This window comes from Halteromyces radiatus, assembly GCF_025201355.1.
Source record: "Halteromyces radiatus strain CBS 162.75 chromosome Unknown BX664scaffold_4, whole genome shotgun sequence".
NCBI lineage: Eukaryota > Fungi > Mucoromycota > Mucoromycetes > Mucorales > Cunninghamellaceae > Halteromyces > Halteromyces radiatus.
Window position 1 is genome coordinate 1,334,614 of NW_026251690.1, and position 12,393 is coordinate 1,347,006.

The 12,393-nt window shown below is 36.2% G+C and overlaps 3 protein-coding genes across 3 annotated transcripts; all 3 read right to left on the reverse strand.

The window, feature by feature from the left end:
* Positions 1-167: 167 nt before the first annotated feature.
* Positions 168-7,504, reverse strand: BX664DRAFT_129071 (poly polymerase catalytic domain-containing protein). Its single transcript, XM_051539799.1, has 21 exons — positions 7,387-7,504; positions 6,605-7,267; positions 5,966-6,514; positions 5,289-5,875; positions 4,998-5,187; positions 4,899-4,925; positions 4,710-4,830; positions 4,400-4,634; positions 4,126-4,332; positions 3,926-4,042; positions 3,729-3,833; positions 3,488-3,658; positions 3,249-3,389; positions 2,861-3,176; positions 2,428-2,785; positions 1,852-2,369; positions 1,276-1,772; positions 972-1,220; positions 536-881; positions 341-466; positions 168-281 (listed from the first exon to the last, which is right to left on the reverse strand). Exons 2-21 carry the CDS (start codon positions 7,242-7,244, stop codon positions 187-189), a joined length of 5,595 nt encoding a protein of 1,864 aa, XP_051400025.1. The 5' UTR covers positions 7,245-7,267; positions 7,387-7,504; the 3' UTR covers positions 168-186.
* Positions 7,505-8,566: 1,062 nt separating this feature from the next.
* Positions 8,567-8,929, reverse strand: BX664DRAFT_251935 (ankyrin repeat protein; the record flags this gene model as incomplete). The annotated part of the gene is made up of 1 exon (XM_051540297.1): positions 8,567-8,929. A coding segment is annotated over one exon (363 nt), but the record flags the coding sequence as incomplete, so codon positions are not given.
* Positions 8,930-11,759: 2,830 nt separating this feature from the next.
* On the reverse strand, positions 11,760-12,334 carry BX664DRAFT_332376 (60S ribosomal protein L34-B; the record flags this gene model as incomplete). The annotated part of the gene is made up of 3 exons (XM_051545312.1): positions 11,760-11,930; positions 12,012-12,091; positions 12,256-12,334. 3 exons carry the CDS (start codon positions 12,332-12,334, stop codon positions 11,760-11,762), a joined length of 330 nt encoding a protein of 109 aa, XP_051400027.1.
* Positions 12,335-12,393: the final 59 nt, after the last annotated feature.

Genomic DNA, 12,393 nt, shown 5'->3' on the forward strand with positions numbered 1-12,393 from the left:
TGTGATGATGTCTATTTTTGATTCCTATTGTGATGAAACATGGATGATATATATATATATCAATGATTTTCCTGATCTACATAGCGACAATTATACCATTTCTAAAAAAAAAAAATATAGACTACTAAAGAGCCCAGAAAAAAAAGGAAGTAGTTTTATTTAATCCACTGTAATATCTAAACTAAACTACCAATGACGATATTGTTGATTATGCGCTTGTTGTCCGGTTTGTAAATGACATTTCTCATCTAGGTTGCATAATGGTCTTGTCCTGATATCCACTATCAACAAATAACCTAGTGAGTGATTGCTTTTTTTTTTTTTTTTTTTTTTTTTTTACCTGGTATGATATGTGGATGTTTTGCCATATCCATTTTGATAATATCATCCATGATGTTGATACCACATGTTGTACAAACCTCTGTTTCTCTTGTGATTGGTTTCATGAGAAGATGTCGTTTATCCGCTTAATATGAAAAAAAAGAAGGAAGAAAGAAATCAATACCTTGAATTTTTATTTCTATCAAATACTTACAAAAATCCTTTGTCTTGAGATAATCATCCAATTCTTGATCGTAAAACATTTGATAAGTGTATTCAGCACCTTTTTTATGTACCAAATATACGCGAGCAAGTTCACGGTCGTACGCATTGAAAGACGGGGTATAATCTTGAAATGTATGGTCCTTCAAAGGTTTCAGAGAACCATTGGCTTGTTGTTTTTCGCAGATGTAACATCGTGATTTATCACGTACCATGACCAGATACCGCATCTTGACTTGTGCAGGGTTGTAGACAATATACTCGTTATACCTAAGAGAATAATCACAATCATCCTTCATCGGAGGAGCTTGCGTAGCTGGACCAAGAGGTATCTTCACCTAATCATCATCACAAAAAAAAAGTATGAATTTAGTCACCAAATAGTATATTTTCTTTGGTGGTAATTTTTTTTTTTTTCAATTCCTTACGCCATATTGATCATAAATGGTATTTATGGGATCCGGTCTCCATCTTCCTAATCCTTTGACAGACAAATGACCTTTATTTTTTGGTTGGTAGAGATCTGGATCATAATAGTAGTTCATTTCACATTCTTCACCAAGTGCCACTTCACATAATAGTAAGGTCGCATATGCTGGTCGTTTTGTACTTCGTGAATAGTTCACAGATTTGCAAAACATATCTGCAAAATAAATTCCATTGCCAAACATTGCACCCTATTTAAAAAAAGTTCAACCAATCAAAATCAATCCAATGATATAGTATACTTACTGTTTCCTGAGCTCGAGGAGGTTTGCATAAAAGTCCTTGATTGAGAATTCCCATATAGTTATCGATTCTTGATCCATGCCAAAGTAGCTTGCGATTAGAGTTGTATTTATACTGCGCGTATCGTTCATTTTCGTTCTGTCGTTGTATCATAAATAAATTGGCGATTTCATACTTGTCATCGTTAGCCGTGGTGCTTTGAATATATTGGTTGATCATTTCATATTCATTGAATGACGATGATGGGAAGATTTCTGTCAGTTGACAACCAAGAGCCCGATAAGCATAATCCAAATGATGAATCTCTGATGATCGATATCTTGCCGCCAAAAGTACATTTGCCGAAAAATTCACGTAACTAATTTCCAACAGTCGAGCCCTTTCCCTTTCTAGCATCGCTTTAGTCAACAAGGGTTCGATTCCTCCATTCTTGAAATCGCTAGGTCGTGGTAAAAGTCGATAATAATCATTTGTTGCCTGCCCAATAGTATGGATCAATTCTATCGTTAGACAAGAAACAAAGCATCAGTCAGTCAAACCAAAAAAAAAAAAGGAAAAAAAAAAAGAGAATATACTTACGTTGCCGAGCTTCTTGCTTTTCCATTGTAGTTACTGAAATTCTCATAAGGATATATTGTCCAATTTTTGGTTCCAATTCATTCAAAATAGACATGGCTTGATCAATACTTGATTGAGGGATTTGACCAATAGGGAGCTCCATATCCAGATGATGATACCCGAGCTTGGCTTCAGCAAAAGAAAAGATGACAGAGATCGTTTGCATCAAACCATGACTAAGTGTTGATGGTACGCGTTCCTCTAACACATCAAAATCAGAAGGATTCATAATCACATCCTTTATCACTTTGGCTTTGATCATGTCGAATTTTCCAGGTTTGTAGACAAACTGAGCATGGCGATCATCCCATTCATTAGCAGTCTTGGCTTGAAAAATAGACTTGAATTCCCGTATAGCATCATCCTTGTCTTGATAAGGTGCTTTTTGATGCCAACCGTCTTCACCAAACGTTCCCCATCGTGTCCAAAGTACATACAGTTTGAGTGTTTGATTGTAAATTACAGACATTTTGTAAAACCTAGGACCAAAATTCATTAGTATAACTTTTTGTTATCTTTTGTTTGTTTGTTTCTTACATGTTGCATCCATAAGAATTTTGATTGACATCTACTTTCATAATCATGATATCAAGAGGTTCATCATTTTCATACACAATCTTTCCAACTTGATCAAGTCCAGATAAGGGATCCACAGGCACCAGATCATCAGGAGTATCAGTTTGTGATTTGAGTTCATCCTTTTGTGCTTGCAATAAATCACGTTCAGCTTCTGCGTCCTTTTCCACTGTATGTAAAGATATGTAATCCATAGGATTGGTAGGTAAAGTTTGGGATATTGCTGGTTCCTTTTCTGATTGACGGAGACCAAGATCTCGTAACGTTTGATACACATCTTTGCATCCACCCACAGCGGCATATTCAATTGGCATAAATCCTTGAATCAAAGTAAACATGAATTCAGTACATTACCTTTTCTTTTTCTTTTTCTTTTTTTTTACATGTATATTACCTTCATTATCTGGAATGGCAAAGATTTGTAGATAATTTGGACCCATTGCCGAAGCCAGATCTTTCAAAATAATGGATACGTCCCGAATATAAGGATATCTCATGGTCACCAAGCAGGAAATCGTAGTTCGTCCTCGACTATCTTGATAAGCCCAATCAATAGGAATTTTGGAATTAGCATATATCAATCGAAGAGCCTTGTATTTGTCATTCAGTATACAATGGAAGATGGCATTGACTTGTTCTTGTTGATCGTTTGCTTTTGCATTCAGTTGACAACTTTTCAAATTGGGATCGGCACCGATTGTCATCAAGTTCTAGAAAAAAAAAAAATAAGAATTAGCCAACTAAGGTTGCTATGGGAATTTCGTCTTTTTCTGACACGGTACCTCAATAAGCTCTTGTCTGTCAAGTCGAATAGCTGCTTCAAGAGGTGTTCTTCCTGTGATCTTGTCAACTATATTCACTTGGATGGTGTATTCAGGCTGCTTTTTCATATAGTCTTCATAGATCCATTCGTAAATATCCTTCTATGTCAATAGAAAGAAAAGTAAACCAAAGATAAGTTTCATTACCTTTTCTTTCTTCTTTTTTTTTTTAATCTATTCATTATTCTTTTTGTTCTTACCCAGAAAATATTGCTATCACTGCCATCACAATATTCAAAAAAGACCTGAGTAAAAAGTGTTCGGCCAGTCATATAGTAAGAAGAGTTCAAATCCACAGCATTGGTATCCAAAAGTAATTTGATATAAGCTTTATTTTTCATTCGTAGATTGAATGCGAAAACAGAGGCATTCTAATAATAATAAAAATGTATACGTATAAGTGCATAATAATTATTTTTAATAATTATTTTTTGTTTTTACCTTCATATTTTGAATGATCGCTTTTCTTTCATCCATTTCATCTACTTGATCATCGCTATCTTGCGGACCCAAGGCGTTCGGAGAAGCACCTGCTTCCAAGAGAACCTACAACATATCAAAAAAAAAAAAAATCAAATTCGCGTATTCATGATATAATGCGCTCTTTTGCTTTTCTATATATATATATATATTCTTACCGTCAACATATCAGCAGATTGTAATGAAGCAGCAAAAAGGGGATGGACGACGATGCTATGAGAGTTGGAGGACAGTAGAGATTGTTGGTTGACTTTGGCACCATGTTTCACCAGTGTCTATAAAAGAAGAAAGAGAGAGAGAATGATGAAGTAAGATTCCTCTATTCTATAATTATTTCTTTTTTATTTGATTGTTTTACTTTGACCATATCAATATTGCCATCACAAATAGAGAGCATCAAGGGGCTGGATCGACCATAACCAGAATCTTCATCCAAACCACAACCTTTCATTACCAATAAATTGACAATGCCTATATCACCTTGAATCACTGCTTGCGAAAGTAAGGAAAGATTTTTTTCCAGTTGGGAGGCTTGCTGGATCATAGATCCATTTTCCAACAACATCTAAAAAAAAAAAAAAAAAAAAAAAAAAAGGGGATAAGGCTACTGAAAAGGTCATAATGATTGTTACCTTGACAGCGTCGATATTTCTTGCTGATACAGCATACCATAATTCCGAATAACCATCTACATCCAATTGATTGAGTGGACAATTAGGTCTAGACAAAAGATGTTTCAATATAGTCATTTGATTCGATTTGGCTGCATAATGTATTGGTGTGCGACCATAAATATCAGCTGTAAGTTCTAAATCGAGGCTACATAATTTTTCAACAAATAAAGGTAGGTAATCTTGCCAAACATCCCTTTGACGGCACATAAAGAAGATGAATAATTATAAGATATCGAAATGGGTGACTTTTTTTTTTTTTTTGCTTTACCTTTTTGTAGGTACAAAATTGCTAATGAGATGCCAGAATGTCTGTTTTGTCTTTTTAGTAAGACTAAGAAGTGTTTCGTTGTCCGCAGATTGGAGTAGCATACTTGCCAAATAGTAGTTACCTAAATCAAACAGTTAATTAATAACTCTTATTGTTCGTCTCTTTTTGTATTTTTTTTTTTTTTTTTACCTGTTTGTAACACAACTTGTAATCCATCTATGAAAATTTCATTAAAATATATTTGATCAGTCTTTGCTCATAGCATTTATATATCTAATTTTGCATTACCCACAATATTCGTGTATTTTCCAAGATCAAGATATACCACGTTCAAGTAAGATTTTCTTACTGCATAAGAGAAAATAGATTCTTTGACACCAGATCGTAAAGTAAGAGCATTTGGAGTCGCACCGCAATTGTAAAGCATTACGGCATAATCCACTCGTCCGTATAGCAACGCCAAATGAAGAGGTGTGTTCTAAGGGAAAAAAAGCAAGGTCAGTTTTTCTTTCCATCATCAATAATAATGACATTTTGGAAATGTTAAGATTTCTTCTTTTTCCGAGAGATAAAACGTACCTGATCCAGATCTTCAGAGTTGATATAGTTATGCTTGTCAAGGAAGAAAGTTGTACAAGTAAAGGCACCGACCATAGCAGCATAATGAAGAGCAAGTCGGCCAAACTTGTCCTTGATATCCATCAGTATCCCAGGAATAGCAGATAAAAATTTGACCACGTCGATAGGATCATTTTGCGGACTCATATCGCTATAGTTTTTCGAAAAAAGGAAATGTTTGTAAGGTTCCAGAACCTGTTGTTCTTCTGCAGATATCATCAAAATGTCCTTGTCGTCGTCTTTATTATTACTACTATCATTGCCGTCCTTGTTTTGCTGACATTCCTTGATTTGAAGATATTCTGACACCTTGTTATAAGAATGCTCGAACCAATCCCGTGCAATCCCACCATACTGATCCAGGTAACGAGTCTTCCAGATATCTTTGTTGTTTTCTTCTTTTTCTTGTCCCTTCATTTGATCTTCCTTTTCCTTTGATTTCCGTTCTTGTTCACGTAGTTGCAAATATTTTTGAATTTGTTGTTGCGTTGTGTGCATCACTGGAATAATATCCTTCTCAGTAAATACAAGATGAAGAGCAGTTCGTCCTATGATCATTCCAATGGAAACACATGAAATAAGTATATAAATACAATAGAAAAAGTCATTCATCCTCTTTTTTTTTTTTTTTTATTTACCAAGCATATCCACGGCATTGATATTGATTTTTCCGGTTTCCAAAAGTAGTCGTTCAATTCGAAAAGTCCTGGACATTTGTTTCATGGTCATACTGATAGCATAATGAAAAGGAGTTTGGAGCTTTGTGTTGACAGTATTGACATTAGCACCATGTTGAAGGAGTAACTTGGTAGCTTGTAGGTTTTCCTTAAGAATGGCCAAATGAAGTATAGAATCTCCATCTACAGATACATTTGGATCAGCACCCGCTTCAAGCAAACAAGCTACTATGTCGTTGAATCCATTAGATACAGCCTGAAAGAGATGAACAGTATCGTTGACACCTTTGATGTTGGGATCCGCGCCATGTTGAAGAAGTCGTTTTACTATGGACAGCTGATTTTTCAGAATAGGAGCTGCTAGACAAGTGGATACGTTGTGGAGAGTGTTGCCATTGATGAGATCTGATATATCACTGGAAGAACAATCTTTCAATAATTGATCAAAGTAGAAATCGAAAAAGGCAGGATTCTTGGTACGAGTAGCCAAAAGGAGAGGAGTATTACCAGCTAATTCATAAATATATACATATAGAATAAGAAACCTTTCTTTCTTTCTTCATCAAAATAGCATCGTATTTTTTTTTTTAAAATTCTTACCAGTGTTCACCACCATATGATCAATAGGATGTTTGGACTTTTCGAATATAATTTTCATGATAGGAATGTTCGACACGCTCACCACCTTCATAAGAATGGATGCACCTTTATTTGTGTACTTGAAGTTGATATCGGCGCCAGCATCCAACAGATATTCTAGGCTTGTGCGATCCATTTCCTTCTCCGTATTGTTCAATAATGATAAGATACAACCAAGAAGAGGAGTTTCATTGGAGCCAGAGGGCATATTGACGATATCACTCAAAGCTGAAGATATAGAATCACTAGAGCTGTTGCTGTTGTCATTGTTTACTGTTGCTGCCGCCGCATCCAAAAAGAGCCGTAAAACGCGAGAGTCGCCATGCTTAACAACTTTTAACAATAATGTCGACCCACGTGTAGAGGTACCAAATTGATGTGTTCGAAAATGTCTAATATCACCACCATGTTGTACCCAAGTAGGAAGAGTTGCTTCAATAAATTTATAGATTTCTTGTCGTTCATCGGTATAGCTTTGTTTCTTTCTTGAAGGATACGAGGGTTGAGGATCCATGGGCCTTGCCATAACTAATTCCGAAAAAGAATGATGTGTTGTCAATTCATTTGGATCCACTCCTTTTTTCACCAAATACAGGAACATAGATACCACCCGATGTTGGGCAGCTAAAAAAAAAAAAAAAAAAAAAAAAAAAAAAAAAAAAAAAAAAAAAAAAAAAAGGAAAGTTATATATAAACGTCAAAACCTTTGTATTTCTTTTTTTCTCATTAGTCATCTTCCTTACCTAGATGAAGACAGCCCGAATTCTTCAACGCCAACTTCAAATCCAAATCAAAATAGGTAATCAAGTTATCCACCAAGCGAAACTAGAAAAAGATGATAAATAATAAAATGAGTGCGTTCAAAAATACTTGGCATGTTCTTTTCTTTACAAAATATCTGAACGGATCATTGTTTTCTACTGGCTGCAAATGAGAGTTGTTGGAGATGTGTTCGATATTGGAGATATAATTGGTCAGGGCATTTTGAACACCATAAACGAGAGGTGTCTTCTTTGCAAGGTTGGCTAAATATAACTATAAGTAAAAAAAAAAAAAAAAAAAAAAAAAAAAAAACTGGTCAGTATACGCCTTTGATCCTTGATACTCACTTACTGTTGATCCCGACATATCATTTGTGCTATCCAAACGTCCTTTCACAGCAGCCCAAACATTATCGAAAGCCAAGGCAAGTTGTTCCTTTCGCCTGTTGTCCATTTCCGATCTGCTGATTGTTGCTGCTTTGTCCACATTTGGTGCTGCCCAAAAATTGTCGACATCCAAGGCAGGTGGTTCCTTGTCGTCCATTTTCGATGTACCTTTTGTTATTGCGTCGTCCACATCTGTTGCTGCCCGAAAACAATAGTGAAAAAAGTTATACCCATGAGACCCCAGCTCGCGCCAAAAGGGAACATCGTGTAAAATAAACCATTTCACCATGGCATGATTGTTATGTTGAATAGCATACGAGAATGGTGATCTTTGGTCGTTATCCAAGATACGAACATCCGCTCCATGTTGATGTAAAAGGTCTGCTAAGGTAACATGACATTCCAATAAATGCCAATCATCCATCGTTTGTGCTGGAGGTTGTTGACTTGAAGGATGATGTAGAGGCATGTATTTTGTGAATCGAGTACATTGAGTGATCAAGTGAAGAGGAGATCGACCTGAATGGAAGAAAAAGAAAAAGTTATATAATGAAATCATTGCAAAAATATATATATATATATATAGATAACGCAACTTACCATCATTGGTCATACGATTTGGATCTGCACCATTTTCCAATAAGAGTTTCACAGTTTCAATAGTTTGCTTTACATCCAAAAGGGTATTGATATCATTTGATATACAGTTATGAAGCATTGTACGGCCATCATCATCCTTGAAATCGGCATCGATCTGTTGAGAATCACCATTGGACAGAATATACTTGACAACGGAGAAATGACCTTTGAGGTTAGCGATCGAGAGAGGACTGGTATGCCACACATTGACAGCACTGAGATCCACCTTACCCATGACCACCAAGAGCCGAAGAACAGGAAGAAAGCCAAAAGCAGCAGCATAATGAGAAGGTCGATTACTTGATGAATCTTCCGAGTCTGCGTCCACACCTTGAGCCAATAGATAATATACCACATTGAAATGACCTTGCATACATGCCAAGTGTAATGGTGTACGCCCAAACTTGTCCACAGCTTCTGGATCTGCGCCTCCACTTTCCACAAGATATCGCACTGTGTCTACATGTCCACGATGAGCTGCCAACATCAAAGGAGTTGATCTATCAATAGCATCAGTCAAATCCACAGTTGCACCACATTCAATAAGAGTCCTGCAAGTTACTGTATGTCCATAGGCTGCTGCAAAGTGTAGAGGACGTGTTTTGTTTTTCAGAAGAGTGTGATCAGCATGTTCGGCAGAAGGAAGTTGATTTTCACTGAGATGAGCAAGTAAAATTTGAATGTTGGCATGTCTTCCATAACGAGCGGCTTGCATCAATGGAGTCATCTTGAATTTGTCACCGGCGTCAAGAGACTTGTAATTTCGTTGAATCAGAAGAGCTAGGCAGGCTGGTGTTGAACTGGCAGCAGCAAAATGAGCAATGGTGCGATTCAAATCATCCGTTTCATATAGATCCGAATCACTCACCATATCCAATAATTTCTTGAGGTATCGATCTGAAGGATTGATGGCCGAACAAGCGATAGGGCTGAGTCGTTTTGTTTCCTTGTTTACTTTCATGATTTGATTTTGTCGAAAAGGTTCCAATTCTTCACCATTGACATACTAAAAATAAAGAAAAGGTTGAGTTTATCTGTATGAGCTATCTACCACACTTTTTTTTTTTTTTTTTTTTTTTTTTTTTTTTTTTTTTTTTTTTTACTTTGAGTGTATTGATATGGAGATGATTGAACCAAGACACATGTTTGTATTCTTCCATGAGTTTTGCTGCCAACAAATGATTCCCAGAGGCAACCGAGTAATAAATAATATCTTTACTCACAAATCCATTGCATTTTGCCAGATAAATAGCATCCATCTTGTCCGATTGACTGGTCAAATTTGTGCGAGTAAGTGATGACAGGATCGCCATTTCAGACCAAGAGCCTCGTTTTTGAATAAATTCTACATTCAAAGGATCCATTATAGGTTCACGATAAAAAGCAGAGTTCCCTTGTCGATTTCCACGGAGTTCGTTCACTTTTCTATAAAAATCAAAAGTAACATAAGTTGCTTGATCATGACTGGTTTCCTAATTACCTAAAAGCATTTCCAAAGCCATCGCTGTTCAAATTGGACCGTGTATTTTTGTTAGTATATGTCTTGAACTTTTTTGGTACAGAGACATGAGAATTGGAACGAGCGTTGCCAAGCATAACCACATGATCGATATTTGTTTGAAGAAGCGCCAGTTGGAAAACAGAGTCGGTACTGTAATGAATATCTTCTTCTTTCCAGAATGGGATGTGTTCGGTATCTTGAAGTACTTGTTCTAATGAGGCCTTGCTGAGATTCGACTGAACAGTATAGCGATACTTCCGGATACTACATTGTAGACAACAGAGCGTAGGGTCTTCTGTAGCCAAAGCATCAACATCTAGATTTATTTTTTGTCGTTGTTGTTGTCGTTCAAGTCGTTCCTGCTTTTTCAATGTTTGTTTGCTTCGTTTGCTGGTCGATCCATTATTGGAGCGTTTCCTTTTGCCGCTTGTGGTTATTGGCGTATCATCAGTATCATCATTGCTTGAGGAATCATCGTTTTCTTGTTGATCATCAAACACATTTTTCAAATGAAAGCAAGCTCTTGATTTGGCGAGTCGGTGAGGTCGTTGAAAAGAAGAAGGGAGGCCGTTTCGATCGGTGATTGAAAACCCAATTTTATTCTTGACAGAAGCATCAAAGGCCTCACGTTGAGCATCTTGCAAAAGGTGGGCTGGTAACCATTCATTTGATCCATCCTGATAATAGACTTGATAATGTAGTTTGTCCTATTTCATAAATAGAGTCAAATGGATATATGTGAGTTTTATGCCGAGTAGAGTTATCATTACATACGTTTTTCAAATAACGGAAATCGTGAATAGAAACAATTGTCTTTTTGGTGTCGACTATTTGTCGTTTTCTAATTTTATTGTTGGTATTGGTAACCTGTTGTCCTTGTTGCTTGTCGCGTATTCTTGCCTATAGAACAGTTTTTCATTTCTATTAGTTCCTTTTGCTTCTTATTCTGTTGTTTTCTTTCTTATTAAAGTTACCGAGCGAGTTCTTGGACGTAATGAGTTTGGTACAGTCATGATTACAAAAAAAAAAAAAAAAAAAAAAGAGAAGAAAAGGAAGAATTCTGGTAAAATGGAGTTAAAAAATAAATTACTAGTGGAGCTCCGCTGGCGTGCAGTTACAGAAAAGACTTCGCCACAGATTTCAGGGACAATTTTTGTTTGTCCCACTCTGCCTTTAAAAGATCAAGCGTAATAAGATCAAAGTTCATTTGCTTCAGATAAATGATTTTTTTTCTCTTTTAGAACGCGGAACAGAAAGAGACGGATTGAAATGATTTTGTGTCCTCTCATTTGAATATAAATGAGTTTATTACAAATGACACAGATCAACATGATCATCATGATTGCTACTTTCCTTCAGCTCGTGATCGTTAATCTCTTTCCTCTTTCCAATATATAATATATACGGTTGAGAGGTGATCATAGGTGGGGTGTGAGGAATAAGACACTGGTTTTCAGACACCGCCGCATGAATGAACAAAGACTGGCTATAGCTCTCTTAGAAAGACAAACTTATTGAAGACATATAAAACAACACAAAAACCCAAGAATCAACCCATCCCCTCTTCCTTTCCATCGTAATAGGTAGGCATCATCAAAAAAAAAGAGAATAAGCACTTGTTGGTAACCATCACTCCATCATTAACGAAGTATTAATTATATGTCTTATCCGCAATCATCTTGGCCGATCAGATGCCTCATATAACAACATACGAGTTTGAATGATTTCTAATGTTTCTTTATTCCAATACAACAAAAAAAAAATAATAAGAGCAGAGAATAAAAAATAAAGGAAGGATGATTTGGGAAGATTCACAAAGAGAAAGGACCTATTTTTGAGCCTTGAGGACACGCTTGACGATCTTTTGTTCTTCAATCAAGAAGGCACGCATGATACGGTTACGGACACAGAGACCGCAACGAGATCCACCATAAGCACGGTTCACAGTCTTCTTGGTTTTGGAAATAGTAGCGAATTCACGAGCACGGAGAGCCTTGATCTAAAGATGTGAGAAATCAAGAAATGAGTGATCCACCATATAAACTTATATTTCTCTATTTTTTTTTTTGGGTTCACTTACACCAGACAAGGTGTTACCACAGTCACCACAACGAGCACCCTTAACAGGCTTCTTTTGGTATTGGTAGACAAGTTTGGCACCTATATTTCAAATAATAAAATAAAAAAAAAAAGATCAATACTGACCATATATAAAATAAAGAGGTAGCGATTGTGTAATTCCTATTGTTGATGCTCGTAATGTCGGTTGTTTCGAAATATTGTATTGATAATCATTCGAGTCGCTTTTTTTTTGTGTTATTTACCAGGAGTCTTGACGATCTTGACACGGTTGGAACGAGTGTTGTAGGAAAGACGACGTCTGTAAGTAACTCTTTGAACCATTGCTGAATCTAAAAAAATGAGAAAATAATGGTACATTAGATCACATGTTACCACATTCA

What these genes read in the sequence shown, in the direction of transcription:
- BX664DRAFT_129071 (XM_051539799.1), bottom strand. Translation starts at nt 7,244, where the DNA reads ATGTTCCTGTATTTGGTGAAAAAAGGAGTGGATCCAAATGAATTGACA. An exon ending in AAAATACACGAATATTGTGG is followed by an intron (nt 4,926 to 4,997) that starts GTAATGCAAAAT and finishes AAATTTTCATAG; the next exon opens with ATGGATTACAAGTTGTGTTA. An exon ending in TGCCATTCCAGATAATGAAG is followed by an intron (nt 2,786 to 2,860) that starts GTAATATACATG and finishes CTTTGATTCAAG; the next exon opens with GATTTATGCCAATTGAATAT.